At 36.6% G+C, this 27,742-nt stretch overlaps 1 protein-coding gene across 4 annotated transcripts in view; it reads left to right on the top strand.

The window, feature by feature from the left end:
* The window catches only part of BICC1 (BicC family RNA binding protein 1), a 299,969-nt gene that overhangs the window by 249,402 nt on the left and 22,825 nt on the right, over positions 1-27,742 (top strand). For 3 of the 4 annotated variants that reach the window (XM_077125272.1, XM_077125275.1, XM_077125274.1), the window contains exons 4-15: positions 8,325-8,404; positions 10,068-10,226; positions 11,520-11,573; positions 12,095-12,289; positions 12,514-12,765; positions 16,997-17,128; positions 19,484-19,670; positions 21,376-21,537; positions 22,111-22,307; positions 22,452-22,584; positions 23,735-23,891; positions 25,906-26,071. In XM_077125272.1, coding sequence (XP_076981387.1) covers positions 8,325-8,404; positions 10,068-10,226; positions 11,520-11,573; positions 12,095-12,289; positions 12,514-12,765; positions 16,997-17,128; positions 19,484-19,670; positions 21,376-21,537; positions 22,111-22,307; positions 22,452-22,584; positions 23,735-23,891; positions 25,906-26,071 — 1,874 coding nt within the window. The remainder of the gene's footprint in view (positions 1-8,324; positions 8,405-10,067; positions 10,227-11,519; positions 11,574-12,094; positions 12,290-12,513; positions 12,766-16,996; positions 17,129-19,483; positions 19,671-21,375; positions 21,538-22,110; positions 22,308-22,451; positions 22,585-23,734; positions 23,892-25,905; positions 26,072-27,742) is intronic. The other variant, XM_077125273.1, reaches the window with a different exon arrangement.

Raw genomic sequence — 27,742 nt, 5'->3', positions numbered from 1 at the left:
AAGATTTTTTGCGAATGGTTCCAGCTGTTGTAAAAAAGGAACTGACTGCCTTGGCCACAGATTACAGCGATTTGGGTTTGGGCCCTGGGCATACCTCTGGGACCCATCATGTATACTGTGAACGTCAGTATTCCTTGGAGAGAGAATGAAGATTGCTCATTTCTGGCTCCTAGAAATTCTTGCATAACTTGCTGTTATCTCAGAACGATTTTCCAGGGGTGCTTTATCCTGGCAATCTCCTCCATCCCCACTTCAGGCCCCCTCTTTTTTAAATAGCCCATGGAGCATCCGATTGTTTTTGTTTGTTTTTTTTTCCCACTCCAGAGGATTGGTGTTCAGGTTAGCATTCCTTTATATGCCCCCATCATTCTGAGCCCTGGTATTATTGTTTTGTCGTCATACATTGTGACGTCATTCCCCCTGTCATAAGCATGCCCGTCTCTCCCTCATGCACGTGTGCATATCCTCCCTGGCAGTGATCTAGCACTCACCATGCTTTCTGAGAATTACTATATACAAACCTTTCGGATGATTCCAGATTTCTTCCTGGCATTTGATTTCCTTTCCTCCTTCCCAGAATCCTCTCCCTTATCTCTAGAATATAAAGCACTGATGCCAGAAGACTGCAGGAAACTAATCGAGTTAGGCTTTGTGTTTTTAACTTTCATTTTTTTATCGTTTGGGTTCCAAAGCAGGATTTCTCTTGTGCTTTGGATTTTTTTCTGCCCTTCTTCTACCTGAACAGTAACTCTGCAATTATGCGTGGAGTGTAGTTTATGCTGCATAAGATAAGGTGGTTTACCTTTTTCTAATTCTCTCACTTCTTAAATAATCTGTTCTTGCTTATTTGATCTGACATTCCTTGATTTTGCTTTCTACTTTGTTTTTTTGTTGTTCTTCCCTCAGATTATTTCTTGATTTTTGCTGAGCCCCTAACTCTGTTTCTGATTAAATGAATGGCTTTGATAAAGGCTATAGAAATCTTAACAGGGAAGAGCATTTGTCTGATTTACCTCTTCCTTCTGTTATCCCTTATTTCCTCTCAGAATTGAAAGGTCTGTGGAGAGCAGTTTTAATAATGCGGCATTATTGTACTGTGAACTCTTTTATTGCTGATTATGTTGGAAATACCAGCATTTCATCAACAAAAGCTCTCATTTGTCCCCCAGCTAGCTTTGGATTCTCTCAAGCTGGCAGCTCGTTTCTCCTTCTGAGGGTCCTTAGCAGTCCATCCTGCTATGGGAATGTGCCTCCGGCTCCTTCCAGTCATTCAGCGGGAACTTGTGGGACATGCGCGTTGTCTTAGCGGTGAGGGCACCTTATCTCCAATCGCTGCCAAATAGTTGAAGGGAAACACCGCTTGAGAAGCTTGGTATACTTTCTCCCTTTTGATTATTCATGTCACTATCATGTCAAGAATATTCCATTCCTCCGTTGAATATTAAGGTCCATTCTGCCAAAGGTGGACTTTCCATGGATGTTATTGTGGGCTGTCATGGTATGTAGACCAATTGTGGGTACTGATGGAAATATTGTTCTCATGAAAATTCAGTTTTTAAAATTTTAAATACGTTTGCTCTCATACTTCCCACTGTCCATCCCCCTTCTAGTCCAGCTATTATAAAGCTTACTTTTTTTTTCTTGTTTTAAAACAAGGTTAAAAAGGGCAGCACAATGGCGTCTTCGTGGCAGAATTCTCACCTGCCATGCCATAGACCCAGGTTCAATTCCCAGTGCCTGCCCATGTAAAAAAAAAACAAGGCTAAAGAAAGATGATTTTGTACCTTATCCTAAAGCAGCAGAATTGCTTCAGGGAGGACGTACAAAATATGTTTTTCTCCATCACAGTTGTAGTACCTCATATGTTATAACTGCTCACCAGTGTTCTGCCTTAAGTTATATAGCTTGAGCTTTGAAATTAGTGTCATCTTCCAGCCCCTTTCCAAATATATTCTCTGCCCTTTATTCTCAGTGTGTATTGGAATTCTGTTGTCAAAGCATATTCCTACAAAGAATCTGGACTCTATATTACTGGCTACAAAATGAGCGTATAGTGCATTCAATTTCGGTTGTCTTGTTTCATCCTTTTAAAATAATTTCCAGGCAGGTTTAATGAGTTAGCCCAGACATTCTCTATTGTTTGATGAAACATACATCTTCATTTTTTTTTTTTTTATTTATTTTTTTTTTTTTTAAAGAGAGAGGGAGGAAAGGAAGGAAAGACAGAGAAGGAAGGAAGGATGGAAGGAAGGAAGGGAGGAAGAAAGGGAAACATCTCCAAACATCTTCCCGTTTTATCATATTTTGCTTATTTGTTTGTTTTCTACATGGGCTGGGGCCGGGAATCGAACCGGGGTCCTCCGGCACGGCAGGCAAGCACTCCTGCCCGCTGAGCCACCGCGGCCCGCCTACATCTTCATTTTTAAAAAAGGTGATTGCAATAAGTTATTTGGCATGGATAAAGCTTTTTGTTTAAGAGGAAAGTCTGTTTCTCATGACTCTAAGAGAAAATTCTTTTGTTTCAGAGGAAAAAACTTATTGACTGTGAGTTGAATTCACTTTTGCTGATCATAAAAATGACTTGTCAGCCTTAAAGGAAAGTGATCAAAATAGCTGACATATTGAATGGCATCTAATCTTGGGCTGTGGCTTGGCTCAATATAGGGTTTGAAGTCAAATCCCATCTCCATATGGGGCTGTCAACGCATTTGTTTGCTGCATAAAAACACATTATTCAGGAAATGCCAGTGCGGTGAATGTTCCGTTTCATCCACTTTGATATGAAATTGCACATTCTTAGCATGTACGAAACAAAAGAAAAGGCCACATGAGCTGTCTCTGAAGCCAGTTGTGGATTGGTCACCAAGGATTAGAGGCTGCTTTTCCTCCCCACAGTAAAAAATGGCTGTATCAGACACGTGTATTTACCTCCCACAGCTTCAGATCCTTGGAAACAGTTAGGGTTATGCTGTTTTGGTGAGTTCCTTATCAGCAGATAGAAAAATATTGCAAAGTGAAGTTGTTTATCGTGTTAGCTAAGTATGAGTTAAGAACCTTGCAGTGATGTTTTACACCAAAGGAATTTAGATTTATGAAAATGTATAGCAATGATCTTACCAAACTCCCACTTTTTTTTTCTTTTAAAGAAACTGTACTCCAGAGATTCAGGGATTTTTCCAAGGTGGCAGAGCTTGTTTATGACCAAGCTGGGATTTGGAAGTTCTCATTATGACTTTGGAGCTCACTTATTTCCACCACAATATGAGAAGATTGTGGAGCTGGTGGCAGGGCAGCACCATTAAATGCCAGTACACTGTGTGATAATCTGTGGGCTTTTCCTAACCTCTCCCTATGGGATTCCAAGTCAGCCAGTGCCTCCCTTTTCTGTTGTTTGATGTATATTGGCTGTTTGACAAGCTCCTGCGCTTAGGGCCACAGGTTTCTCTATATAAACAATTCATCCATTACCAATTTGAAAACAGTTACCAAATTCTTAATGTATTTCTCAGGGGGCTGCAAGGGATTTCAGAAGTAGTTGGGAATGTTCCTCAGTCTGACTGATCTGAAGTCGGTGGTTCAAGACCCAGGCCCCAGTTAATGTCCCTCTTATCAGACTTTTAGGAAGAAAATCAACTCTAAACAGAAGTGAAAAGAACTCAGACATGCAGATGGTGAACTCTGTCCACTAGCCTCTTCTTTCTGGACTTTAGGTCACATTGACATTTTTGTTTATATGCGTAAAATATACTGAAACCACCCTGATGTCAAGCTAAAATATGAAGCTTTTCCTCCCGTAAGTGAGGCACAATACTAATATGATATCTTTATTTTGGAGGTTTTATAGTAGTGGGAGGAGTTGGGCAAGTCAGACAAGTGTTTTTCCATTTTTTTTCTCTCCCCAGGAAAACATACTGAGAATAAAAGAATTGCTGGAAGTTTTGGGGGTTGAGTCTCACTCAGTAGCACTCAGTCATGGGGACAGAAAAGTAGCCACAAGCAGATCATTGGCAAAAGATTTATGGCCAACATTCATCACATCAGTAGTACATTACTTTCTGCATCATAAATACAGTGAAATGGCTGATGGTAGAATTTCCGATAGATTTTGCTGTGGTCGAGGTGTAGAGTAGAAAGGAGGTTTAGGTTCGAGGAAAGGAGGAAATGGCAGTAAAATACCCACTGATGTTTCCGGGGATGGAAAACCAGCAAGTGAAAAACAGAGTACCAAGAGATAATCTTTTAAAACCATAACTAAATTTCACTTGTGTTCTTATAAGTGTCCTAACTCTTCTCAAATTTATTTTTATTGAAAATACAGTTTTTAGCAGGTGTTCTTATGAAAACAATCGTTGCCTTATCAAGTCCTTATGGATTCCCATATGGAAGTCATAAGAACATGTTTGTTCAAAGGTTCAGCCTAAATAAAAAAGACATTTTCTTTTCTCTTTTTCAGTATGTTCATATAAAATCCCATTTCATACCCATGTCCCTGCAGCTTTACATTACTTTGTGAAGGTTGAATTTCTCCCTGTCTTCTCTTTCTTTGATGACACTAGGTTTAGATTCCAGTGATATTGGAATCTAAAAACCAAAAATCTGGATAAATATATTTTTATTTAATAGAGTATTTAATAGAGTTTCTGAGATCAGTATATTCGGAGTCAGAACTATTTCAGAAAGTGCAGGGCCTATATATGGTCACTTTGAATATGAAGTACAAACTCTTCCTTCCAACTTTGTCACCTGTCACTTAACCATTTCCAAAAACGTGGGAGCTGGGGATGCGAGGGTAGTTTAGTGGTAGAATTCTCACCTGCCAGGTGGGAGACCCAGGTTCGATTCCTGGCTCATGCACTTCCCAAACAAACAAAACAAAGAAACCAACAAAACCAAACAAACGAAATTCAACAAATAGTGCTGTAATAACAGGCTACTCACATGGAAAAAGAATGAAATGTGTCCCCATCATACAGCATACACACACACACACAAAAGAATACAAAAACATGAGAGCCATCAGTCCATTCACCAATGGTTTATTATCTACCATTCATTTGGCATTGTGGAGGTTACAAAACCAAATAAGGCCTTACCTCCAGTGAACTTCAGGATTTATTATAAAGTTATATATATATTATATATACACACACACACATTTATTATGTCATACATATAATATAACATATGTATTTAGAGCAAATATCTCAGAGCTAGCATGCCCAATTGGTTGCCCCTTAAAGCAGTTAATTTGTGTGTGGCGGCTGATCTCTGTCATCCTCTAGCATTTTTCGTAACTAATCTTTTCTTCATTTTTATGTTTATTAATACAGTTAATGCAGTGACTTTTCTGTCAAATATCTTAAGAATGGGTGTGGATAAAATCTCATCCCTTATAGTATTTCATGGGCAAGCTTGAACTATAAACTGTACCACTATTGAAAGCAGAGAACTATATTTCAAGATTTAAAATTAGTAAGTTAACTTCAGCTTGGAATAAGAACACACATCCTCATATATTTCTTTTAAGCAGGGACAAAAGAGGGAATGAAAAATATAATGTTATAATGCTAGCTTGCCACTTTAGCAATCTAAGCCAGAATTTTGTGATGTTTTTCTTTGTCCTTGTGAGACTTGATTTCTAAAATAAAGGCCATTTTCAAAATAGGCACCAGCTCAGGTCTTGGAGGCAGTTTGATGTTACATGTGTGTGTGTGTGTATGTGTGGGTGTGGGCGCGCGCGCGCGTTTTTATGCACATGTACACTTGTCTGTATCCATTGATAAGTTATAATTTTGGTCACTAGATGGCACTCTTTCACTTTAAAATAAAATACATTTTCAATTGAGAGGCTTTTGTTTTTTACTTTGTTTATTGTTCTGATGATGCAATGATAGTGAAAATAGAATAGTGGAAAACCAGATTTTTGTTAAATTGGACCTGTTTCCTGTTCCTGTACAGATTGTATATGAATTCTAATGTAATTATTCAATCTGCAAAATAAAAGATTTTCAGATTTTATCATACTACTCCATACTTAATGTTTGCTAATTTTATTAGAAAAAAACATTTTTCTCTATAGAGGCATTTTATGTCATATATATTAGACTACAACTAAATTTTTTACATGGTTTAATCTGTTGTTCTCGATACTTGATTTAAGAATCATTTGCAAAACCTATGAAATGCTGATTCTTGGGTCTCTTAGGCCTAGAGAACCTGTATCTTAGCAAGTTCTGCAAGTGAGTCTTATGGGCAGGCAGGGTTTGAAGAACACTGGCTTCTAATCAGCCATTGTAACAGTGAACCTTTTCAGTATAGGTTAGCATCAGCCATTGTAACAGTGAACATTTTCAATATAGGTTAGCATAAGTTTACAATAAATCAAACCAGAATTGAGGATAGATAAGCCTGAAATTTTGAATGTAGATGGCTCTTTATGTAAGTAGCCTAGGGGAGTTATAGTGACTACAATAAGAATTATTGATGAAAACTCCTTGTTTACATAATTGTGGCAAAAATTGGCTAGATTATTACAAAGAATAGACAGTCTTGTTAGGATACATTAAGGAGCAAGGAATATGAAAATGATATGGTACGGTGATGCCTGCCCATATTGTGGTGGTTGGAAATCCCTTTGGCCCTCTTTTAGGCCCCTCACTTTATAATACCCATTACTTAAAGCATTTTGGAAAGTTTCAACCAATCTTAAGGCCTTTGATTTTCAGTGTCCCTATGAGACAGGGCGATTGTCAGAGGAGGAATTACAGAGAATGCCTGAACCAGGAGCTACGGGGGAGGGGGGGTGGGACATGAGAGCTGGGGTGATGGCAGAGGCTCCAGTCAAACACTGGGATGTCTTCCCAAGAGGCCAGAGCATTCCTGATCTCTGAAGCTCTGTGCACTGCTGTTAGCTACGATTTCACCATCCTAGCTCTAAGGGTGTCTTTCCCTCCTCCCTCTTTTTACGTTCTTAATGCTCCCTTCCACCTTAAGAATGGTACGTGCTCCCCATGACGTTGATTTTCGACTGGACTGCCGTATGGAGATCACTGTGCCAGGTGATTATGAGTCCATGTGAGAATTGGTGAGTTAGACAGGTTTAAATGGCTGAGGTAGAACTGTTTGTTAATTGTGAAGGATGCTTGCTCACTGTCCCAGGAGGTGAAATACAGTGTCTAAAGGACTTGCAGAACTTAGTGCATTATAGGCATTCCATAAATGCTAGGCTGATTATGACAATAATCCCCATGTTACTCAGCTTTATCACTGAAGCTGATGGATATAGAACTTTCTGCTTACCCTGAGACCTGAGTGAAGAAGTGAATCTATCCCCACAGTGGGCCTCAGCTCTCAGGTGTTCCTCTGCCTGGGAGATTCCAGCTTAGCCAACTCCCTCACCTCCGTTTCAAAGTGGCCTTGCCTTCGCCACCTCTCCCCAGCCCACCCACAGTACTCCTAATCCTTTTGTCTCGCTCTGTGTTTTTTTTCATAACATGTGTATTTCTGATATACTAGCTAATTTATTTAGTTCATTTCTGTTTCTGTATCCAAGATAGTAAGCTCCATGTGGGCTGCGTATTTTTTCTTCATTGATATATCCCTAGCACCAAGAATAGTGTCTAGTACATAGCAGATGTTCGGAAGATATTTGTTGAATGAATGGATGCTTTTCTTTGTAAAATTCAGTTGTAATAAATAGTAGATGTAGCATATATTACTAATTCAATCTTAATTTTGAACAAATACTAAATGACATATTCCTAAAAATTAAGATTTTTTTACTCCATGAATGTTGACTTGTAAGAGCATCTTATAAATGACTTAATTATTAAAAGTACAGATCTAGAGTTGAAAGACATTGGATTACAACGACCAGCCTCCAGGTAGTTTCTGGGGACAGCTACCCAACCTTGCTTTGCTTTAGTTACCTCTATGAAACTACCCCAGAGGGCTGTGGTGTCGATTAAATAAGTTAATGCATTTAAACCCTTGGAACAGGGCCTGGAACAAAGCAAATCTCAATTAATAAATTGGATTTTATATATGGTTTACTTGTTTAAAAAATAATTATATGATATATTTATTTTGCAATTGAATTTGAGGTTAAATAGTTTAACTAGGTTTCAGGATGGGAAAAAGCCACAGATAAATGCAATTTGGATATTTTCTGTATTCCTATTTCTGTGACAGTGATAATACCCCTACAGTGAATCAAATATTGAATTAATTATGGGATCCCCCCCCCTTTTTTTACACTGTAACGATAATTTAAAAGCAGAGACTTTGGGGTTTCATGTGAGTCCTTTGCTTCTCATTTCTTATAGATCCCCATATTAAGGTTTCTGGGAAAAAAGAAGATGTTAAAGAAGCTAAGGAAATGATCATGTCTGTCTTAGACACAAAAGTAAGTGAATATTAAGGAGACTCAGATTTCAGAACCTTGTCTCTGCAAGGGCTGCTTCATGCTGTTATGAAAGAACGATTTGGAGAAGAAAAACCAGGATAAAAGTAAGGGTGGGTTTTATAATAAGTATATGTGATTCTACAATGGATGTAAAGTTCTGTTTAAAATTTAAGTAGATTCTCTCATGTTGGGTAATTGAACAATATGATATATATGTGTGTGTGTATGTACCTGTGTACATATATATATTTATGTACATATGTATGTTATACATGTATATACTATCTTTAGAAATAGACAGTGGCCCTGATTAGTACAAGATAAGTAGTAAAGATCACAAGATTTAGAATATTTGCCTTCATGATGCCAGTAGAAGACCAGAATGATCTTCTATAAAGCAGTAAGTGTGCGACAGCACAAAAAGAACCACTGCTAAAGCCCTCATTATGTGCCAGGCACTTTGCCCAGCACTTTACATTTTACTTTTTTTTATATACATATTTTATAAATATTAATTTGTTTAATCATTTTAACCAACTTGATGCAGTGATAGTATGTAATAAATAACCCTGAATCCCAGCATTGCTAAATGGGGAGGTGAGATTCATAGCCAGGTTGTCTGGCTCTTATGCATTATATTATGCTGCCCAGTATTTCATTAGATTGATTTCTGATATGTTCCTGTTTATTTTTTTTTTTTTAATTTTTAAGAATCAGATGCCTAATAACTATTAAATATTTTAGACTCATTGAATATATCTTTTCAGGGGTTAAAGTGAGAAAAGAACTAAATTTAAAAATGAAAGCATTAATGGGTATCAATTTAAAATCTAAGAATCCAGAAGTTTTTAAATTATTGACGTTTTGACATCTTGTGTTTTGACTTTTTTACTTTTGCTTTCTAAAGACTGAAGAATTTCAATATTTGTATCAATGAGAAAAGATTTCATGTTAGTCTTTACTATTTTACAACCCTGAATTTCCCACAATTAGAGAGATGAATTCTAAGATGACCACAATGTTTTTATTCATTATATCTTGAAAGTTTTCATTTCACTTTGTATTGGTGTGTTTAAGCTTGTTCATTACTAGAGGTCTCTACTTTCTAATCCCTCCTCAACCTTATTCCCACCAACAAGAATAATAGACCTACTTTTTAATGCTGCAGCTAAGGTAGAAATTGTGAGAACAACACCTATAAATTCTTCCTTACTTCACAGTTTTGAGCTTTATTTTTATTTCTAGTTCCAGAGTCCTATTACCATTTACATTTTAGTCTTGCAATTGTGTTTTCATCTGTTTTTAGTTATTTGAACTAAATACGTCAAGAATGTCTATTAAAGAGAAAATGAGTATTTTCAAATTGTAGCAGACCATATTTAAAACCTACCTTCCAAAACATTGTCTTGGAAAAGAGAGTGTATTTTTATTTCTTATGGCAAATTTATTTTACAATGAGAAATCCTTTTTTTTAATAGCGAAAAGAAATGGATAGAAACTGAACATTTGTAGATTAAAATGATCTTCATTGAGAAATTTGGAAGATTTCCTGCCAGCTCACTTTTTTCTTATTAATCCTACATCCCTTGGGGGAGAACTGTTTTAGCAGGTTGTTCCTTTTTTCTTTTCATACATTGAGTAATAATACAGTGTTTCCACATAGAGCAATCGAGTCACCTTGAAGATGGATGTATCACATACAGAACATTCACATGTAATCGGCAAAGGTGGCAATAATATTAAAAAAGTAATGGAAGAAACAGGATGCCATATCCACTTTCCAGATTCCAACAGGAATAACCAAGTGGAAAAGAGTAACCAGGTGACTTGTCTTTTCACATGAGCTTTTATAGACTTGAATTACAGTCTGAATTTTCAGAATGTTTATCTTTTTTTTGAAGAATGAGAGAAAAAATAATCATATACCTGGCATGTCATATAGACTGTACAACCCCTGCAAGAAGGTCGAAGCTGCCCTGGTTTTTGTTGAGGAAGGGAGTTATCTATGGGTCTCAACCACTTGATTCCTAAATAGTTGGTAGAAGATGAGAGGATGTGATTGCCAAATAACATGAAAGCCCCTAAAGAAAGGCTCAGAAACTATGTCGTTCTAGAAGGGACCTGAGGTTTTGTCTAGTCCAAGCACATATTCATTGCTTGAAATATGTCTGCAGCATCCCAATTGGTGGTCCTCTAGGCTACCCCAGATTACTTTCCAAGAGGGAATGGTTAGGTACCCAGAGAAACCAGCTCTTCCATTCACCTCCTCTTTATATTGACTGAATCGTGTTTCTCTCCAATTATACCCATTCTTTCTAGTTCTTCTGTTTGGAAACAAATGAAACTCACCTGCCCACATGAAAGTACTTTGAAAATTTGAAGAACAGATGGTGTTGCTTGTATTATTTGGAAGGCTTCTCTCTTCAAAATTAATCACAAATACTAGGAACTGTGTTAGCACCAAGATGAATAAGATATAGTCTTTTCTCTGCAGGGACTAATAGTGACAGTGGGATGCCTATACAAGAGACGACACACAAAAAAGCAAGGACTGTATTCAATATGTTTAACAGCTGGTATGGCATCTCACCTCAGAGCAGTCCCCTGGAACCTCCACCTCCCCTCTGTATAGTTCTATAGTCGATGGATCATGGGAAGGTCTGGGAGTCCCAGGAGAGGGCTCGGGTAGACATTGGGCAGCAATTATTTTTCAACTATTTTGGAAGTATTTCAGTGTTTTGAGAATTTCATGCAACCATATCATTGCATATTGATATTTGTCTGACATACGAAGAGTAAACAAGAAGAGGAAATTGCAGTGAACAAGAGTAATTATGAAGGGGATGGGATGGCCTCATGAGATGTGAACGGTTTTATGTAAATCCAGGGGATGGTGTACATCAGTTGACACAAATCAACTAAGGATCTTGGTAAAATGCAAATTCTGATTAAGCCGTTCTAGGGTTGGGGCCTGAGATCTTCACTTTGAACAAGCTCCCAGACAATGCTGATATTATTTGTTCCCAGATGACACTTTAAGTAGCAAGGATGTAGATACCTGGAAAAGCAGATGTAGGCCCAATTAAAATAAACCTGTTTTGTTTTTCTTCCACAGGTATCTATAGCAGGACAACCGGCAGGAGTAGAATCTGCCCGGGTTAGAATTCGGGTAACTATTTATTACTTTAATACTGTAAATCCATGTCAGTGACCTTTGTGTTAGAAAGCCTTAAAACAAAGTCATGATTTATTATTTTATAACCAAATAATACATGTAGTAAGTAGGAAATCGTGGTAAAAGTTGTTTCTCTCTCTGCTTTGGCACTAATTTCTTTATTCCAGATTTAGAAAAATGACTTTTTATATTATTTTAAAACTTTTTTCCATTGGAGATGTTTCTTAGAGATGTTCTGTATTTTATCTGACTCAGTTTCTCTGATGATTTTGAAATGATATAAAAGAGAGGCCTGAGGGAAAATGCCACAGGCAGTATCAATTACAAACTCTCAAGTTTCACAAAAGGCTCCTTTCATTTACGAAACTTTATATAGCCTAACGTAGCTTAAGTCTCTAAGAAAAAGGAATCTGTGTTTTAAAATTTCACCCTCAGAAGATAGCTGATGAATTGGACACATTTCTAAATGTATAATGGTTTAAATATCTGCTTTGGGGTCTCAAAATTTATTTTAGGAGCTGCTTCCTTTGGTGCTGATGTTTGAGCTACCAATTGCTGGAATTCTTCAGCCAGTTCCTGATCCCACTTCCCCCTCAATTCAGCACATATCACAAACGTACAACATTTCAGTATCATTTAAACAGCGTTCCCGAATGTACGGTGCTACCGTTATAGTACGAGGGTCTCAGAATAACACTAGTGCTGTGAAGGTAAGCGATTGAGATAATTCCAAACATTTTACGTGTTACAGATCTTGCAAATTGCATTTTTAAGAATATTGGACTAATTTGTTTTCCAGAATTTTCTCTTTTATCACATTCTGGTTTATAGAATGTATTGTATTTTCCGTAGCGTTAGCATTTCAATAAAACCTTTCCATATACCGTGGGTAGTTGTGTGATAGGATTATTTTCCTCCCAACCTTTTCTTCTAGGAAGGAACAGCCATGCTGTTAGAACATCTTGCTGGTAGCTTGGCGTCTGCTATTCCTGTGAGCACACAGCTAGACATTGCAGCTCAACATCATCTCTTCATGATGGGTCGAAATGGGAGCAACATCAAACATATCATGCAGAGAACGGGTGCTCAGATCCACTTTCCCGACCCCAGTAATCCACAGAAGAAATCCACCGTCTACCTCCAGGGCACTATTGAGTCAGTCTGTCTTGCACGGCAGTATCTCATGGTAAGCTAACTGAAATTTCTGCTACAATTATTATTACCTCTTTGGGTACAGTGGGAGTTACAGCAAACTGGAAAGTACCATTCATAGTGTCTCATTAGGTTCAATTTCATTACAGAGATTAGTAATTTAGTATTTATTTTGCTTAGACTAAACACAGAATAGAATACAATTAACTAATGGCCATATTTTTGGCATGAATGGAAGATGGTTATTTTCTTCTGTCATGTAGTTTTAGTATGTGCTTTGCATTTGATGAAGAAAGTCATTTATTTAAATAGAAAAGTAAAAACAACCTTTTAAATTTAAAGCACAAAGACGTTAAGTTTTGGTAGCCTGAGACAATTGTAAATTTCATATACAATTAAAAAAAATTCTAAGTAAGACATATATTTGTGTGTGACTGAAAAGGAACCAGTTGTATGTAACAATTTAGTACTGCTTTCTCTTTAAAATTTGTAATACTTCTATCCTTTCTTATTCATTTTAAAAACCATTGTGTAGGTTGGTATGTGGTAATAAAATGGATGGAGGTGATGCTGGCCCAACAAATATTTTCTTCTTAAAAGCACAGTTTTGTTTTCCTGTTGATTGCTTGACCTTTAGTGACATTTGAATCAGTAAGCTTCAGGTGTGACCTTTACTGTTACTAACTCACAGAATTTGCTTTTGAGGAACTTTCAGAAAAATGCACGTTTGTACTGTTATTCTATACCTCTGACGAATGAGACCTTAAGGTAATCATTAAGGATTATAATACACACTTTCAAGAAATTTGATTGCGAATGATTTTTTTTTTTAGTCAGGCTTACTTTATCAGGCTATTTTTCCTTTTCTTTAAAATTTTTTTTTTGTGAAGTATAGCATATATACAGTAATTTTCAAAATATACTCCAACGAGCAGCTGCAGAACAGATTTTAGTGTTTGGTATGGGTTACCATTCCACAGTTTCAGGTTTTTCCTTCTAGTTGCTCCAAAACACTGGAGACTAAAAGAGGTATCAGTAAAATGATTCAGCAGTCATACTCATTTGTTAAATCCTATCTTCTCTGTTATAACACCTTCTTCTTTGGTCCTTCTCCCAGTGAATAAGGATCTTTGGGCTATGCCCTTTCTAACTTTTTCATGTTGGAAATGGGTGTTGATAATATAGTATAGTGGGATGGAATTAGTTGATATTCTTGGAGAGGCTGGCCCCTCTGGGTTTCAAGGCTTTCCTAGCCGGGGAATCCTCTGGAGGTAATGGGTTTCAAGAAAGTTAACCTAGTGCATCAAAATTTTATAGGGTCTCAGTTAGAGCCTTAGTGTTCTTTAGGGTTAATAGGTATGATGTTTACATTTGGCAAACTGTGGCAATTAGCAGTATCTATCTGAAGCTTGTGTAAGAGTAGCCTCTAGAATAGTTTTTCAACTCTTTTTTGAACTCTCTTAGCCTCTCTTATCTGTTTAGTTCCCTTTCTTTTTCCCCTTTTGGTCCAGAAGGCCTTATTGATCCCATAATGCCCAGGGCCAGGCTCATCCCTGGAAGTCGTATCCCACATTGTTAGGGAGAGTTTCACCACTGGATGTTATGTCCCACGTAGGGACAAGGGTAATGATTTTACTCGCAGAGCTGGGTTTAGAAAGTAACTAAAAAGGTCCTCCAGAAGTAACTCCCAGGCATAATTATAGGTAGTCTTAGCGTCTCCACTACAGAAATAAGTTTCATAAGGGCAAGCCTTAGAATCAAGGGCCTGGACTATTTTAGGTTCTAGACACAGTAAATCTCTCTGCCTTTCATCTCATACAGTAGTAGATGAAGCTCTAAAGTATACACACTATCATCTTTTCCCCAGTGTTCTGATTTACCTTAGTCCCAACTAGATTGGCTTCATTTATATCTTTAATTGAAGCTTGATCTCTTATTTTATTACTTTAACTTTAAACATAGCAGTGCTAACTTGCAGAGCTGCAGAATTGCAGCTCTGAATCTTAGCTGTCACAGAGATACTCAACATTCCAGGGAAATATATACATATAGCTCAGTGTCCTAGAATCTAGAAATATACTTACAACTTCAGACTAAGGATGGCTGCTGTAAGAATTTGCCTTTCGTCTTCTCAGTCTTTGTACCCTTCAGCCCCCTCTGTCCACTGGGAATCATGAATAAGTGTCCAAAATAAACAAGCCATATCTTACAGTGTGCTCTCTTGGTTGTGCAGTCAGCAGCACTCTCAATTTTAGACAGTTTTCACTGGTCTGTAGTGACAAAGAAGTGATAAGCATAGCCTCACCAAATATCAAAATCAGAACCTCCACTAATCTCGTGTTCCTCCCAACTCCCCAGTTATTTACCCCTGCCATTGCTATGGTACTGTTGATGTCTTCCTGTTAACTATTGGCCATAGTGTGCAATATTAAGTTTCCCCCATACCCCTCTACTATTGACTCTTTTTAAAAGATCACACCTTTGAAGGAGTTCATGCAAGAACTTATTTGTAATTGTAGGGGTAATCAGTTGGATATATGGCACTCTACATCCCCTTTCAATCATATACACCTTCAAGATGGCAGTGTTATTTATAACTGCATTTATAAGCTACCATCATTTCTATCCATTCCCTTAAATTTAAGTTCATCCTCATTGGGGTAATCTTCCCTCCATCTCCAGCTTCTGTGTACCTCTAGTTCCCCTATATTCTACAGTGTAAACCTTTGAGATTACCTCTACCAGAGTCATAATAGTGAAATCGTATAGTATCTATCTTTTTGTGTCTGATTTATTTCCCTCAGTATTATGTCCTCACGGTTCATCCATCTTGTCATATGCTTCAGGACCTTATTTTATCTTACTGCTGCATAATATTCCATCGTGTGTAGTACCACATTTTGTTAATCCACTCACCTGTTGATGGGCACTTGGATTGTTTCCATGTTTTGGCGATTGTGAATAGTGCTGCTATGAACATCAGTGTGCAAATGTCTGTATCGCTGCTTTCAGCTCTTCTGGGAATATACTATGTGTTGGTATTGCCAGGTCATAGCACAACTTGATATTTAGTTTTCTGAGGAACCGTATCAGGCTATTTTTAATACATTACCAGTTAGATAGCATATTCATATTGAGAGATTATTGTGATTGCTTTTATAAATTTTTTGTTTTTCAAGTTCTTTAGATGTAACTTTTGAAATTGTCAAACTTTCTCAAGAATTTTGTGCAGTTGTAAATTCATGTTAATACTTTGGCCATACATGCCGAAAATACAGGTGTGCAGTTAGACTGTTGTTGCACAATATTGAAAGAAGTGAAGGGGGAGGAATGAATTAAAAGGCTTTAACTTACATTTTAAATGCTATTTTTTTATAGCTTGACTCTTTCAAAAATCACTTTATCTGCAAAGAAATGGAACTCAGCGATTTCATTTTAATTGTAGTATTTTGGAGCATAACTTCTCCTGGTATTTATCCTACACAATCAAACAATTATTGGGCTAGAATTGAAAAAATATAGTGACGTGGTTTCTATACTCAGTAGATTAGGGGCCAGGAAAAATGCATCAGAGAAAAAGCTATCTGCTGAACCTCTGTAGTGCTAAAAAAGTGAGATAGTTGAAAGAAGGGGCAGTAGTGTCAGTTTGCTTCAGAAATTATGTAAGATTTGAACTGCATTAGAAGATATGTAGGACTCTTTTGGTGAAGAAGCCATTTGATGAGTTAAAATAACAATGCACAGAATCCACTTGAAGGAGAGTTGAGAGGCTGGCCTAGCCTGGAAGAAAGGGCAGACATGCAGATTTGTGATTGGACAAGCAAGATGGTACCTCAGTGCGGAGATCTTTAAATGCTGATACATGTTTAGACTTCGTTCAGGAGACAATAAAAAACCAACACTGAATGTTGTTGAGCAGGAATGTGATATTAGTGCCCTCGATATGGTTGACTCTCTGTTTTCTGGCATCACTTACAAAATGCAGTCAGAGAATGGAAGAATTTCCTAAGGTGAGAGTGGGTAAAAAATTCAGTGCCAAGAACTGAGGATGCAAATATTTCATTATCCAAAAATAGTTTCTTTTCATCAGTGCTATCCCCACACCAGCCCTCTAACCAGAGAGGTATCAGATTTGCTGTAATACTTTGTGAGTTTATGCTTTAAGTTTGTAAAATATTGCATTATTTGTAGGCATGCTAAATTATCAGTTGTTTAAGTGATTAACTTTTTTACTTCCCACATGTTCAATTTGTGACATTCTCTAGGGTTGTCTTCCTCTTGTGTTGATGTTTGATATGAAGGAAGAAATTGAAGTAGATCCACAATTCATTGCTCAATTGATGGAACAGCTTGATGTCTTCATTAGTATTAAACCAAAGCCAAAACAGCCAAGCAAGGTTGGTTTAGAGCATGGATCCAGGAAACCATATATAATATTAAATAAAGGCTATATAGTTTTATTTTGCATACAAGTATATATGTTTGCATATACTTGTAACTATATCCTATAAAATATATGTTCTATATATTATATGATTATTTTATATAAATATAAATGTATGACATGTTCATTATTGATCATCATTTTCTTTGTATATGTGTTGGTTTTTGGAGTCCATTTTTGTAACCATTTTTTTCCAAATATATGAGAAGGGAAGAGAAAACATTTTTTAATTTGCAAACTGTCGTATTTAAGCTTTACTAGGTACCAGAATTGATAATGCATTACATTGCATATGTGTGTATTTGTGTATGTATGTATGTGTGTTTGTGTATGTGCATATCCAGTGAAATTAAGAAAATATTTAGTATAATTAGTGGCATGCTTGCCCTAGAGATTTAAAGGTACATGACTGCTCTCCATTTAATAATTTAAGTATTGAGTTGTCCAAGTTCAGCCTTCTCAAAACCGCTCCTCCAAGATGTAAAATTTCAATAGCTACATGTGCAGTAGAAATTCAAAGGTAAATCTGCTATTAAGTGCCAGTGAGAATGTGAGGTAGGAGGAATGCTCCTAGGTTAATATTGTTGAGTAAATTGCATAACCATTGTGCAGAGCAATCTGATCACACTGAAAATACTGATACCCCTCCCTCAGTAATTCTGCTTATTTTGTACACCCTGAAGATACCCTTGTACTAGGAGTTGAAGGAAAGGAATGTTGTTAAGTATAAATAGCAAATTGCATTTTAACATATAATAAATTGGAGCATTTATTTGTATATTTTTAAGTGCAAAAGCATTGTCAGGATAAATGTACACCAGATTTGTGATGAATTGCTTTTGGGGTAGGAGGAAGGAAACTGGAGAGAAGAAAGTGAGTAAGAATGTTCCATTTCATTAATTTAACACAAATCAAATCTAAAAAATATGTTTATTTAATTCTGGGCATTAGTTATATGGGTGTTATATTAATCTTGTCTGTGTTTTAAAAGGCTCTTCAAAATATAAGGATTTGTAAAATGTGATTAAGTTTATGGAAATTTTAAAAGGAAAAGGAATAAAAATAATCCTGAACCTAATCAAGGTCCCTTAGTTTTTTCAGTAGGTAAAACACCAAGCAGTCTTGCCTTCCATTTTATAAATTTCTAAATTTTAAATCTTATATGTACGTAATATGTATATATAATATATATTATATAAAATTGTGTGTGTGTGTGTGTATATATATATATAAATAATGTGGTATTCACTGTCCAACTTAAGGTGAACAGTCCACATCTTATTCAAAATAAAACTTTAAAAGAAAATATAGCATTAATTCTAAGTGGCCTTGCTGTATCGAATTTAAAGTTAGAAGCATTGCTTTTTTATATACTGTAAAGCCTCCTTTTTGGCTATTCTAAGTTGATTAGACAGTCATTATAGATTTCAGAACTAGAAAATAAAGACAGAAGAGACATTGTAGGATTTATTAATATAAAGCTGTACAGGCACAAGAAGAATTTTTGGCATTCAAGAAGAAATAAGCAGAGGTCAGGGAAAGAGAAAACTCTGAAGCCATTTGATTATACTTTGCTGGCTCAGGGTCTGTCTACTTCTTTAATGCTTCCTTGGCCACACGTTTCTGCCCTGGGTTCACTTTTCCAATTTTCTAGATGAATCCATTGGGAGAATAAACTTATGGGATTTATTGTTGAGAAATTTATTTGACCATAACTTTTGCCATAGATATGTCATCAGTGAGGAATAGTGGTACTTCATGGTTTATTAGTTAACTGGTAGACCGTAAATGTCAAAGTAAGTGACTATTATGCATTCGATATCTGGTGACATGTTTGATTTGCTTTGCAAAGATGAGATAATGGTGGGTGGGGAGCTTTAATGCAGATATAGGCTATGAAAGAGAAGGAGCTATAAGGACATACTCAAGTTCTGTTCCTCTTACTGCCCCTCAACCACTGTAACATGACTTTGGGTAAGTCTCTTAACCTCTCTGACCCTCTGATGAATAATAATTCCCATCCCATAACATTCTGGTGAGAACTGGAATATATGGGGAAACTACCATGACTGTGAGTAGAATACAGGGCACACCCAATAAATGGTAACTAACATTTTACAGTTTTACTACAAGGAGTAAATTGAACGAATAAATAGTTAGAACTTGCAGTTGATTTTAAAGCAACATTAATATATCCCCTGAGTGGAATTCTTATTCGCATACTCATGTCCTGATCCCCACCCCTACCCCCAATTCATTGTAGACTACTTGCATGTCACTTTTTTTTTCCCATTATGTGTTTTCATAGTCTGTGATTGTGAAAAGTGTTGAGCGAAATGCCTTAAATATGTATGAAGCAAGGAAATGTCTCCTCGGACTTGAAAGCAGTGGGGTTACTATAGCAACCAGCCCATCCTCAGCATCGTGCCCTGCCAGCCTGGCATGTCCCAGCCTGGATATCTTAGCTTCAGCAGGCCTCGGACTCACTGGACTAGGTATAAAATTTATTATTACAGCAGTTCTCAGTCCCAGGGGGAATAATTATCAAGTTCCCTTTCTTTCTACCATTTTGGTCTACATTTTAAAGGCTAATTTTTTTTTTCTCTCCAAGCCCTAAGATCAGGTAGAAAGCAATAAAGCGTACATCGATCCATTTTGGGTTTTTTGTTGAACCGTATGTATTTTTGTTACTCAGATTCTTTCTATGTAGGCATAAATAATCGAGGTCTGACTGCTTTATTTTCAGGGGCTGTGTTTGTTGTTCTAAATTAAGAATGCCATTGGGAGTGAAGTAAGCAGGCTGACTATAATTTATGTGTTCTCTCTCGCATCTGCAATATTGCCATCAGTCCCTAGAGATAAAGATTATCCAGTTTGCTTTTCAAAAAGTAATTGCTAATCTGTATGTGGGGTGAGGAAAAGGGAGGGGGAAGCGAGCAAAGCACCGACCTCGACGGTTAGCCTACGTTGCACAGGCACAGAGACAATCCTGCAGCCACTGAGGAAAACAAATAGAACTGAATTTATATCAAAGGTGAAGGATAGAAAAATTAGTGAAGATCACTGTCACAGTGCTTTAGTTCTTTAATAGGATGAACCACTTCAGTCATCATGGTGATATTTATTGCCTCTTTATGGATTCCCAATTTTGGTTCATTTTCCTGCGTATTTTTCCGTTACCCTTATATAAAAAAAATTAATCCAGTTTTTAGCAGTTAGCAAATCAGACTATTTCATTTAAGTACAAGTGCTTTTTTGACAGACAAGAAAAAAATATAATATGATTAAGGTTCCAAGTAACTTTGGGCTAGGCACTGCCTAGACAACTCCCAAAGTTATCTCTTCCGCTGGAAACCCAGCCAAAGTCACAGGAGCATCACTCACATGTGAGATGGGAAATGCCAGTCAGGTGTGACAGCAGGAACTGCATTAAAGACAAAATAAGTGATCCAAGGTTTGGAGTTACTGGAGTTTTAAAATACCTATCCTGTAACACTTAATGTTTTATACGTATTCCTGGAAACTTGTGTACAGTTCCACATTTTATTTTAGAGCATATTTTAAATGCCCTAAAGGAAATTTGCACTTCATAACTCAAACACTGAATCCTTAAAACAAAAGCAAAGATGTTTTTCCCCCTCAGAAAAGTTTTCAAATGCACTGATAGGGAACCCAAAAGAGGCTGGTATGTGTTTTGCCATGTAGATAAACCATGTCCAAGGCCACATAGCATATCTGCAAAGGAGCCTGGTGGTTCCATTCTACTGTAGGAAGGCATTCCCCTACTCACAGATTATATCACAAGTGATGTGAAAAAGGTTTCTTTGGTTGCAGATGACAAGTCAAGCAAAGAAATAAAAATGAGTTCCACTTAAGCAGAATTTTGTTCACCCTGGCTAATTGAAATGAACGCAGACTAATGGTAGTACTAAATGACCCTGCTTGCTTTCCTGGTTTGGGCATACATATCTTCCATTTCCAGATTAGCATCTACTGTGGATAAGATAGTTTCTACTGTGGAAGTAGTATTATGCAGTGTCTTATGTGAATACTTGAAAGAAAGTAACCTGTCACTGTTATTTTATATTCAGAGAAAATTAGATGATAATCAGTGTGCATTCCAAATGACAATATTGGTGCCATCCTTATTTTAAAATCTTCAATAACTGTGCATACTGACTTTATTTTCATTTGTTACAGGTCTTTTGGGGCCTACTACTTTATCTCTAAACACATCGACCACCCCAAACTCACTCTTGAATGCTCTTAATAGCTCAGTCAGTCCTTTGCAAAGTCCAAGTTCTGGCACTCCCAGCCCTACGTTATGGGCACCCCCACTTGCTAATACTTCAAGTGCCACAGGTGAGTGTCATTTAAGTGTTATCAAAGACATGTGTTGGTAGGTATAGCAGGTTTTAACTAGTATTTATTGTTGTTCAGCTTCCATAGGGAAAATTTATTGTCAAAAGCATACTTTTAGCCAATCAGAAATTCTATATAAATTAGTTGAAGCACAACAAAGCAGTAAGATTTTTATCCAAGTAAAATAGTTTTCAAAAGTAGTGAGCAGATCAGGAAAAATGACCTGTTTGTGCTGAGGACAAAGGTATGTGAAGGTCACTGGCCCAGTAACTAAGAAACCTAGGTTATATTTAACTGACTTGCTTGGTAGCTGCTTCACATGCTATATCTAGCTGGTTTTCTCAATTGTATAATGAGGGGCCTAGATTAAATATTCTCTAAAATGTCCTGTCCTTTTATAGTCTTCTGTTATGTTTTGAATGTTAAACGTATTTACGGAGAGGTATAAAAACCGAGTTCACTTTCTAATTTGCAGGAACAAAGAAGATGTTTTTGCTGTTACTCAAAATAACAGTTATTAATTTTAATTTTTTTTCCTCCTCCAATATCTGTCTTTATGAACTGTTGTTATAGGTTTTTCTGCTATACCACACCTTATGATTCCATCCACTACCCAAGCCACCTTAACCAATATTTTGTTGTCTGGCGTACCTGCCTATGGTCACACAGCTCCATCTCCTCCTCCTGGTCTAACCCCTGTTGATGTCCATATCAACAGTATGCAGACAGAAGGCAAAAAAATCTCAGCTTCTTTAAATGGACATGCACAGGTAATGCCCTTCTGTGAGAGTAATACGGCCTGTGGCATTTGTAAGAGATAAGCCACTGATTGCAATTTTAAACCTTTACTTGAATGAATTTTAAATTGTACAATTGTGACCGTATCTATTTATTATTTTTTATTATTATTTCAGGCTCCAAACATAAAATATGGTGCAATATCCACTTCATCACTTGGAGAAAAAGTGCTGAATGCAAATCATGGTGATCCATCCAGACAGACAGCTGGGTCTGAGCAAGCAGCTTCCAAATCAAACCCTCCGGAAGGTTGGAAACTATATCTTTCCTTCTGAATTTAAGCCTGGTTTGTTACTGGATCTAGAGAGGCTCTGTAGTGACTGATGTTGAGCTGACTTTTGCTGACTGACTGTGACTCAGTCTACCTCGAGTATGTTGGAATGACAATATTTTAAATGTGATGAAAGATAAAACTGAAAAACAGTTTGCACAGAAAGAGTCACTTTCTCGTTAAATTGGAAGCTCCTTAATTAAAGGGAATATAATTGTGTGAGAGAAAAGCACCCAACTATATGCAGTTGATACTTGTTATTTGCAGTAGCTGTGTTCTGTAAAGTTGCTGCAAACACTGAATTCATGGATGCTGAACAATTGCTTCTAGGGGAAATGCAAGGTTAGGTTCCTGCAAAACCTCTGATCACATTTCTGCCAACCAGTCGATACTTAACCTTGTTTTATGTGTGTTTTTGTTTAAAGATACCTCATTTAATGTGTATCATTGATTCATTAAAATCTAACTCATGGCCACCATCACTTTAATCCATGCCGAAATGAAGCTTATCTAATACATGAATTTTCTCCATAAGGGACATCACAGCCTTCTTGGGCTTAAGAACACCTGATAGCATTTTAGCACTATGTTTGGAGACCATTGTAAACAGTGAAATCACCATCAAAAAGTACAAAAATGCAAAAAAGCTGGCAGTAAATACCCTGCAAAAAGACACTCATTTGCCTATGATGGCACAGTGTTGCCTTGTTCACCTTCAGCTGGGAATGTGTGCTTTGGGTGACTCAAATCTTCCACTGCTCTGCTCATGCCTGCAAATGACTGTGAAAGTATCACCAGTATTGGTTTAGGGGTTACAGATTTTAGTGAGTAGGCTAGTTAACAAATACAGAATCCACAAGTAATGAAGATATGTATTTGTCTCCAGTAGAGTCTTTTTTTCTTGGGTAACCTCTTTTCCTCAGAAAATAGGATCTTTTCACATTTCGTCTTGAGTTTTTTTGACAGCCTAAATTTAATGTGTCCTCTTTGCAGCTGAAAGCTGTTATATCTGTATCCAGCTAATAAAGTTTTTGTAGATATGGCTTTCTATTTGTTTCCATTGCAGGTGATATTCTACTGTGAAGTGATATTGTTTAGATATTCACTTTCTTCTCTTCTCCTCTGCAGGTTGTAATGATGCTTTTGTTGAAGTAGGCATGCCCAGAAGTCCTTCCCATTCTGCAAATGCTGGTGACTTGAAACAGATGATGGGTCCCTCCAAGGTTTCTTGTGCCAAGAGGCAAACAGTAGAACTGTTGCATGGCACAAAAAACTCACACTTACAGTATGTATTTTAACCTTAAAAACCCTTGTTCCTTTGATGAAAAGTGTACAGCCCATTGAATTTGTTTTCAACTCAATAGTTTAGATATTCTCTGACTAAGTGAGGTTTGATCTTAGCCATGGACTTTCTCATTTCCCCTTATGAATATCTTTTCTTTTTAAAAGTTTATGAAGGAATAATGCGTGGTCATTTTTTATCCTTTTATACCTTTGGTATAGTCCTTCCCCCATTTAGTTGGTTGGATTTATGTCTGGGTCCTCTAAACCATCTGTAGCTCTGAAAATTTAACATTCTCTGCTCTTTAGTAATCAGTGGGCAATTTTTACTGTCTGATTTTTGCTACTTGAAATTTTGCCACTGTGATTTCTCCTTCTTATGACTTTGAATATCTTTCTCAAGCCATAGACTCCTTTTTTTAAGGCTGGGTAATTACGAGCATTGGTAGTGAATGCTTGACAGTATCATGACTTTATTTTTGCAAATCACGTTAAGTATAAATGTTTCTATTAACTATAACCTCTTTACCAAAGGAAAATTACAAGTATGCTATCCTTGCTCCATTTTCTTTATCCTTTTGTTTCATTTTTTCAAATAGGCAATCTAAACATGTCTAGAAAAATGCAATGTAATGATTATACCTTGAAAACTTTTGTTCCCACCCATCTCCTTCTACCTGGTCTCCTCACCTCTTATTAGTTTCTTGTGTGTCCTTATAGAGTTATTATTATTATGCACATATAAGCATGTCTATTGTTACATCCTCCTTTTCTTACCAAAATCCTTTTTGGTTTTATAAATTTGGGTGTCAGTTAATTACTGATTATTGTCCAATTCTGATTTATCCATGTCTTCCTTTATATTGTACTAATACCCCAAATTAGTATTATTTAGGATAGGTTAGAGGTACAGTTTTGCTTTCTTTCATGCATTTGAGGTATACTCCTATCCCATTCATCTGTCATCTGAGGTAAGCTGCAGTTTCCAGGATGGTCTTCCTGCCTCCAGTCTCACGTCGGCTTCATGAGTCCTTTTTGTGCTGCCAGTAATTTTTTCAAAAGCATGAGTCTGATCTTATCACCCTCTGGCTTAAAAACCACCCATATCCTGCATTGCATGCGTCCTTTCCTTTGCTTATGCTCTTCCCTCTGCATTACCATTCTCCTGATCTTTTGCACCCTTGAACTTATAGATGCCATTTGAACCCCAGTTCAGAGGTCTTTTGTGAAGAATCCCCCCTTATGTTAAGCAACGTTCCTTGCTCCACATATTGTATTCCAACAACCCTTTCTAAATATCTCTATATTCTCCTGGCATAGCAACTGAATAGTTGAATGAATAAAAGAATGTATGAATGAACATATCAGCTCTTTAGCTGATGTCGTTTCTTACCCCAATTTGATTTGAGCCTAATGTGCAGTTGAATTTGAGCTTGAAGTACATGTATCGGTTTATAATTGAAATAATTGTTGTCTAAAAGAAGCACTTTCATCCTCTACCCATGTACCCTAAACAGCCTTTGGAGAATATTTCTTGTCTGCTACCTTTATTTGTTGTCAATATTATATATATTTCATATGCATAAATTTGATCATCTGCATGCCTTCAGAAGAACTGAATCTCTTTAGACTCTGTGTGCATAGACCATTGCTATCTCCTTGATATGTAAAAATTTAAAATCTTATTTTTACATGTATTTCATATGTACCACATTCAGTGTTCCATATATGCCATATATATAACGTGTGAACATATATCATGAAATAGTTTCAAGCTTTAGCTCTGGAATCAGAATGCCTGGGTTCAAATTCCAGCTCCTTCCCAGAGTCATGACCTTGAGCAAGGTACTTCCCTTATCCATATAATAACAGTAACTGTCTCATAGGGTTGTTGTGAGGATTAAATGAGATAGTAAATAGTTGAGAATGGCGAATCACAAAGTAAATGTGGCACAGAGTAAACATTTAGTACACTTGTATATATGGTATAATGTTAAATCACAACCTTTGTTTTGCAGCAGCACTGACAGGTTGCTCTCAGACCCTGAGCTGAGTGCTTCAGAAAGCCCTTTGGCTGACAAAAAGGCTCCTGGAAGTGAGCGTGCTGCAGAGAGGGCAGCAGCTGCCCAGCAAAACTCCGAAAGAGCCCGCCTTGCCCCACGGCCATCATATGTCAACATGCAGGTAATGGAAATAAAATAGTAAAGTCATTCCAAATGCAGGTGCTGGGCCAAGGTGATGGAGAATTCAGTGAGCATTCAGCAGTAGAGCAGAAATTAGTTTTTCCTTCTGAGCTTCCATCAGCACGAAATCTAAACATACATGCCATGGTTTGGTATTGGTTTTGTTATAAAAGTTAAAAATTAAATGCAGGATTTAACTTAAGTGAGAAAAATTATTTAAAATATAATACTAAAAACAGCATAAGATGAACTGTTACGTTTTGTGCAAATGAAATTTATCAACTACTTAAAAAAATTTTAGGTAAATGTGAAAGATTTGTTTGTAAGTATTAGTGTGTCATAGCGTGGTTTTAGATAAATATTTTTCTATCTGTGAGATGGTGATGATGAATTTGACTCCATTTAGAGGCCATTTAATGTAAAGTTTTAGTTCTTTGAAAATACGTGTTGAATATTATTGATGATTGTGTTGGTTCATAGATTTTTTATGATTATTTTTAAACAGCTTCCTCAACAGGGACTTTTTCTGTATTCATTTTCAAAGCTGCCGGTTAATTACTCACAGTAGACTATTGACCATGAACTCAGAAATTTGGTTTCCATATGGATCACAGTATAAACAATAAGGATTTTATGCTTTGTGCTTTATTTTATTTTATTTTTTATTTCTTTTGTTTGTGCTTTGTACTTTGGAGACTCCTATAAGCATTTGATTTCAATATCAGAATTACTGGTAGACTTACCTCTTTATAGTAAGTGGTTCATCACTCCTCCAAAAAAGAGGGAAAACTTTTCACAGAATCCTAGAAACAAGATAAGCTGTTTTAGATATGTCAAAGAAATTAATCCATAGATATATTACACCTCTATAATTCTATTGCAAACTACCATTTGATTCTGCGTGTCTGTATTTTTAGTCCTTTGTATTCATACATTTTCAAAGATTTTAGTTGGATAATTTTACAAAAGCCCTGGCCTTTAAAGTGTGTCAGAATTAAAAAGAAAAAAAAGAAGATATTTGTTACATTTTTTTCTGGTGAATTTATTTCTCGTTAATATAAATTAAAACTCCCCCATCTAAGAAATATCAGATTTTGTTTGTGATCACTTTATGATTTTCATCCATCTTGTGTTTCTTCGTTTGTATCAAGTTTATACTTAGAGTGAACCAATTTTAGGTGACTTTCTTTTAGGATGGATGAAAGTATTCTTGATGATAGAGTTTCAACTTAAATGGATGTACTTATGCCATTAGTGGTAGCTGACTCCTGAGATCATTAGGAAATCAATGATAATAGTCAGTGAGCGTCGACAAGGACCAAGGAAATGTGACAGGAAGAAAGATAGATTTCCCTGACTCCCTCGACTAAAAATGATCTGTCTCTCGACCACTCTCGGAGTGCTCTATCTTTAGCTCTCTTTTCACACTTATTTCATTTCCTAATTTATTTTATAGTTATTTCTCTTACCCTCTCTCCTGAGACTGTAAGTGCTTTGAGACTGTAGATTATTTTTTATTCGTTGTTGTATTCTTCCACAAAGCTCAGCACTTTAACCATCATTTATCGAAGAAACGAATTTAGGTTCTCCCCATAGCTTGCCCCTGAGGCATCAATAATTAAAAGGTGATTTTAACTCCCAGTGCCATTGAGACCTAGGATTTAAAAAACAT

This window comes from Tamandua tetradactyla, chromosome 13, assembly GCF_023851605.1.
Source record: "Tamandua tetradactyla isolate mTamTet1 chromosome 13, mTamTet1.pri, whole genome shotgun sequence".
Lineage (NCBI taxonomy): Eukaryota > Metazoa > Chordata > Mammalia > Pilosa > Myrmecophagidae > Tamandua > Tamandua tetradactyla.
This window is presented reverse-complemented; position numbering and strand designations above follow the sequence as displayed.